The sequence below is a fragment of the Pistacia vera genome, unplaced genomic scaffold (assembly GCF_008641045.1).
Source record: "Pistacia vera cultivar Batoury unplaced genomic scaffold, PisVer_v2 Contig460, whole genome shotgun sequence".
In the NCBI taxonomy this organism is placed as follows: Eukaryota; Viridiplantae; Streptophyta; class Magnoliopsida; order Sapindales; family Anacardiaceae; genus Pistacia; species Pistacia vera.
In genome coordinates, this window is record NW_022196291.1 from 1,089,934 (window position 1) to 1,095,933 (window position 6,000).

The following is a 6,000-nucleotide window of genomic DNA, read 5'->3' on the forward strand; positions in this document are numbered from 1 at the left end:
GCTCAATGATTAAAGAAAATGACATTAGTTTAAGAGAAACAATTAAATACTAATGTAAGAATCTAATTTGTTAACCATTTGAATGATAGCTGGGTTGCACCAAACCTCAGATTGCTTACATAAATTAATCACGTTATAATGATGGATTAAATTATTGTAAATTATCAATGAAAAGGGTTTTCTTCTTCCTCTTAAGAGGGAAATTGGGTCAAAAGTTGGTAGGTTTAGAGGGACCAATGCTGTAAAAATCAACCCTACCTCATTGCTTACGCAAATTTTGCAATATTTGAATATGTCATCTTGATTTGATCGTGCCTTAATTTTATTATAGTTAAAACTTAAAAGGAATCACCTCAACTTTCACAGCACATTTATGAGAGGAGGCTATACTCAAATGTCAGCAAAAGGGTTCAACCTCTGCTACAAAATATGAAGTATCCGAATGTCGTAAAAGGTTTTGATCTCCGCAACAAAGTATGACTTCTGCTACAAAAGCATGAAGTATTCGAATCTTGTAAAAAGTTTTGAACTCCGCTATGACGAGTGAAGTTATGCGGACGACTATTCAAAAGGTTATGATCTCTTTCCTAAGGACATTGACAATGGAAACATTAAGTTTATATAAACAGTGATAGAGTTAACTTTTTTTTTTTTTCCACCTAAATAATTGTTTAATGACATTTTTTTACTTACAGGCTTTTAAAATACCATTTAACTATTCAAATTTATATTGCGGTGACAAACATAGAACAAACTCGATCAAAGATGTTGGAACTTTTGAAGAGGAGAAATCAATGAGTCTTTTAATAGTAAAATATTAGATTTTAGTGATTGAAATTGATCATAATTTGACTTGAGATGGACGATTACGCAAACCCTAATCACTCGATTATCGACGATATCAATGGGAGAAGGGTTTTAAAGAGTGATAATTGAAAAAGAGAAAAATAATGGGTCAATATCAATGGGAGAAGGGTTTTAAAGAGTGATAATTGAAAAAGAGAACAATAATGGTACGAAACCATAACGAGATTCTAGAATCAGAAATAAAATATAAATATAAATAATAAAATGATATTTTAAAAATTTATAAATAAAAAAAGGCATCACTAAACCATAATTTGAATGGAAAATAAAGTTGTTTACGCAAGAGTAATACGAAGAATCAATCATTTGAAGGGCACATGGGCATCGGGCCCAGAGAGAGAGAGAGAGCAATAATTGATTAAGTGGTTCCCTAATCCCCAGAATGTGTGCAATTATAAAGCAACTAAAAATAATTATAAAGATATTAATCATGATTGCATATAAGAGAGGCAAATAATAAAGATCTCACACAGCAAACACTGTATCTTACATAACACTGAAAGCATGTATAAACACATCATGAGTCTGATGATAAGTTTCAACACAAACACAAATTACAGCAACCACTGCAAACACAGTTTGCTTATTCGGGCAACAGCCTCAATCAATCAATCTCATATGCTAGACACCAACATAAATGAGCCAGACCCAAATCCACAGATGGTCTGGTCTTCAGGCCCAGATCTTACTGGCGAACTAGGCATTCCTGAGTCCCCGGCACCATGGTGCAGCGGGAGCTTGTGTTAATGGCACCAACTTCTTCAAGAGCTGGAGGTTCAACATCTGCCTCCTCAAGCAAGCCCTTGGCAACATCGCCATTGGTAGTATCACCGGAGGAAATGGCTTCAAAGATGAGAGCATTCACTTCCTGGAACCTCTCTTCAGAGAGAGAGACTTCAGCTAGCAGCCTCCAAGCATTTTCCTCGGATGCCTCCTCATAGTCCTCCTTCCTCTTTAACACCATATGCCCACTGATTTCCCACACAGCTGGGTTGACTTGGGTGTCAAGAATCTCGGCACTCACTTCCCCAAGAGCTTGTTTCTCAGCATAGCACTGTGTTTCGCCAGTAAAGCAAAACAAATAAGGAATATAGTTCACACACATACCATGGATAATGAAATTACCCCAATTATGGTTCTAACTTTATTACCTGTGGTAAGAGGAATATGCGCTTTCCACAATCAGAAATGAGCACATTGTAAGGTATGTTGTTTTCCTGAAGGCAAATACAAGCATCCGAGACAGTGTTGGATAAATCTACTACAGCATTTCCACCCTCAAAGACAAGACCTCTGACTGGGTAATTCAAAAGCTCGGAAATCTGCACCCCATTATCCATAGAAGTCATCTTCTTAGTAGGGGCCTTCTCAATTGGGAAGGGCACGGCCAAGTAGTAAGCCTGTAACACAGAACCGTTGAATTTGATTGTAATAACCAGCAGTGATACTAGTACTTCTTAAAAATCATGAGCCAAAACCTGAATTTTTAGTTCAGGTCGAGGTAAAGTTAAATAAATATAAACCTGGAAGTGAAGGTGATTGATGGTAGCAAATGCACCCAGGCTATTGTAACCCAAGCGGAAGTACTGATTCCCAGCTTCAGCAGCCATGTGAAGTGCAAGCAAGAAGCTATCACGGTCAATCCTCTGTGGTAAGCACTCAAGAACCCGTGGGATCAGCAGCACATGCCCATATTCAATAGGACTAACCTGTTCAATAGCACGTGATAAAAAACATTATTTAGTAGGTTGTTCATCTTAAATTAACTAAATCTCAAAATTTCTATTCTAAATCAAGAACAAAGACTTACATTGATGGCAACAACACTTGGAGAATTCTCAACATCAATGGGCGCATTTGGGAAGAACTGAACTTCACCATCTTCGCTTGCTTCAAACTGGAAGAGCACCTCTTCCTGCCCAACTTTCGTGAAGTTGAATTTATTCCCATCAAAAGGCTGGAGGACCTTGTCAACACGGAATTCAGTTGGCCTCTTCTTCAGGTGGCGGCCCTCGTTCAGCTGGGCAATGAAACCATACTCGCCTGGAATCACCTAAACCAAGATAAAATAACAAAAATAAATAAATAACCAAAAGATCTCGATGAAACCCCTTATCTAAATTCATAAACATCAAAGTAAAATATAAGTAGAAACCAGAAAGAGACCTTGGTTTCACAGGCAGTGACATCATAGCGAAAGAGTCCTCTCTGCATGCGGTCTTCCCACTACAATGATATATAAAACTAATTTAACCTTAAATCCGAAAATTAAAACCATAAGACCAACATAAATTTGAAATTCAATTTTCTTTTCATCATTTGCTAAACAAAATTTACCTCCCCAAGAAGAAGCGAGTCGAGAAATGCAACCGGAGGCTCGCTATTCTCATTTTCAAACACTCCCTTTCCAGTCTCAGACTTGTTCACGCTCTTGAACAAATATAAGGGAAGATTTGCCCCTATCGAACAAAAACATACATCAATTAATTCCTAATTTGAACTAAAAGAAAGAAAAGGAAAAAATCACAGAGGCATTTAGAGAAGCACCTTCGATGCAGCACTTGTTAAGGCAATTCCGACCGCACCCGCCTCCGCGACGAGTAACCTCTTCGGCCTCCTCTTTCTGGTAATTTGAAACAACGGTTGGCACTCTCTTGATCCTCAACATCTTTTCTATCTTTCTTTCTCTTAACAAAACAAGTATAAACACAACAAGAAGAAGAACAGGAACAACGACGACGACGACGAGAGGGCTTTTGGGCTTTTCTTAAATTTAAGATCTAAAAACTTCTAAAAACAAACTTACTCTTAAAAATAATCTAATCTACTAGCAAAACCTAAAAAACACCACCGCCAGCAAGAAAGAGAAGGTCGGAAGGGCTACCGCCTTCAGACGGCAAAGCGCCACGCCCGCCGTGCGGCGAAGGGTTGCTCTCGATCACACAACCCTTGCGTCGTACTGACCGGACATGAATTAGAGGCCGAATTGCTCTGTGTATAGCCGTGATGTCAACAACTTGCTTGCCCGGGTTTTACCCCAAAACACCAGCTCCAAAACAATTGATGTTAGAGATTATTATAACCTGATATGAAGCTTTCTCTCTCAACTTCCTTTGCAGGAAGAAAAGAATAGAAAAGAAATGGATTGAATTTCTAGAGAGATTTTGGGTGTTGCAGGTGAAAATGGGATTTGGGTATAGCGTGAATAAATAGAAGGGGATAAGAGGGGAGAGAGGGTGTGGCTCAGGTTGAGGCGCGCGAGTACGTTTCAGTTAGTGGTGGTGGTGGTGCTGAATTATTGGGGGAGAGAGAGAGAGAGAGCGTGACCACACGGCTATGTACGAATGGGTAAAAAGGGGAACATGAACTTTGTGTGTGGGGCTGCGTGTGATTCACATGCTAAAGTTAACTTAAACAAACCACTAATACCCACTTAGTTGGAAAGCTCTACTCCCACGCGCTAATTTTTGCAGTGTAATCAAGTGATGTGTTTTCAATCATATGAGAGATAGATTTTTTATTTTATTGTTATATGATATAAAAACAGGGGAAAAAAAAATCGCTTTACTTGTGCCGGGATGGCAAGACTTTGGGTTACCGGATATCTTCGTGATTTGGGACTTACGACACTCAAAATTTTAGTTAACCTTCAATTTCAAACTTCGAAAAAATTTAAATAAAATTTATATTTAGTATAATAATTTGACCCACACAAATTTATATTGTCCTTACAATATTTAATTAATTAATAATTTTTTACTTTTCATTTTTTCTATTTTCTCTTGTGCTGTTCTTTGATTGATATTCAAGAAAATCTACTCTTTGGAGTTTACAAGATAAGATAATTTTTTTTTTTTCTTAAAAAAATTTCTTTTAATTTTTAATGATTAAAATCATAATATGAATTTTTATTGAATTTAATATATGAGTTTGAAATTGAAAAATTAAATTCTAAGATTTTGATGAGATTTTGATTTAATTTTTTATGTTGAGGTATAAGTTAATTAATTGTTTTTAAGTTGGATTTGTTTAAAGAATTGACAAAACTCTTTAGGATATTAGGATTTCTTTATATTTTATATATTGGTTAATTGTTTGATATTTAAAGTTGGATTTCGTGAGTTTTCATGTGTTATGAGGTTGAATTTCAATTATTAGCAAAATTGTTTAAAAAACCTAGTTATAAATTTGGAAACGCATTAGTTGATGTTTTGGCCCATTGACTACAAATCTTGTCTATGTTATGCTAACACATTGGACTCAAGCTAGACTAAACAACTGTTTACTTAAAAAAAAAAAGAGTAGACATATTTATAATCGATATAGTTATTTTATTCTACGGCATTTGCATGCGTTCTAATATATTATATATATATAGGTAAAGATATTTTAAGGAATAATCTAAAAATAAAAAAAATAAAGAGAATCTAAGGGTGCGTTTGGTTTATTATTTTGGATAGGATTGTGGGATAGTATTAGGTTGTTGGATATGGGAGTATTACGAGATAAATTTAAAAATTTCTGTAAAAGCCTTAGGTTACAATTTAATTAAAGACCCTAATATGTAAAATGATAAAAACACCCCCAGAATTTTTCGTGCCAGATTCGGCCACCACCGTCGGAATCTGGGCGGAAAAATTCGTTACGGCACAGACCGGTCGGATCTGTGCCGTAACACGTCGTTATGGCTTTTTCGGCCAGATCTACGGTCTGTTAGGCCGTCGACGGCCGGAAAAGGCCAAACGACGGCACATTGGCCGTCAGCGACGTCATTTTCGACAACGACGGCTTTCTTGATCGTGGCTGACGGCCAGATCTGGCCTTTTCTGGCCAGATCCGTGGTGGATCTGGCCGGAAAAGGCACATCGGTGAACTTCCGACCATTTCTGGTCGGAAGTTAGGCGTTGTAAGATTCCGGTATCACCGACGGTGGTTGCCGGAATCTGGCAAGTTGGGTTGATGGGGTGTTTTTGTAATTTTTAAACTTTTTTTAGGGGGTATTTATGTGAAATTAATAATCTTATGGGGTCTAAAAGTAATTATAAAAAATAGGGTAATTTTCTGGAATAATGTGTCAAACATTATTTGAGAATAGCATCCAGAATATGGTATAAAAATACTAAGCCAACATAA

General features: G+C 36.9%; 1 protein-coding gene across 1 annotated transcript; it reads right to left on the reverse strand.

The window, feature by feature from the left end:
* Nucleotides 1-1,308: 1,308 nt before the first annotated feature.
* LOC116145226 (GDP-L-galactose phosphorylase 2) lies at nucleotides 1,309-4,090 on the reverse strand. The gene is made up of 7 exons (XM_031430655.1): nucleotides 3,415-4,090; nucleotides 3,205-3,326; nucleotides 3,034-3,093; nucleotides 2,678-2,920; nucleotides 2,391-2,576; nucleotides 2,019-2,267; nucleotides 1,309-1,921 (listed from the first exon to the last, which is right to left on the reverse strand). Exons 1-7 carry the CDS (start codon nucleotides 3,533-3,535, stop codon nucleotides 1,553-1,555), a joined length of 1,350 nt encoding a protein of 449 aa, XP_031286515.1. The 5' UTR covers nucleotides 3,536-4,090; the 3' UTR covers nucleotides 1,309-1,552.
* Between the last annotated feature and the right edge of the window lie 1,910 nt (nucleotides 4,091-6,000).

What these genes read in the sequence shown, in the direction of transcription:
- LOC116145226 (XM_031430655.1), bottom strand. Translation starts at nt 3,535, where the DNA reads ATGTTGAGGATCAAGAGAGTGCCAACCGTTGTTTCAAATTACCAGAAA. An exon ending in TAACAAGTGCTGCATCGAAG is followed by an intron (nt 3,327 to 3,414) that starts GTGCTTCTCTAA and finishes TTTGTTCGATAG; the next exon opens with GGGCAAATCTTCCCTTATAT. An exon ending in CAAGTGTTGTTGCCATCAAT is followed by an intron (nt 2,577 to 2,677) that starts GTAAGTCTTTGT and finishes GCTATTGAACAG; the next exon opens with GTTAGTCCTATTGAATATGG.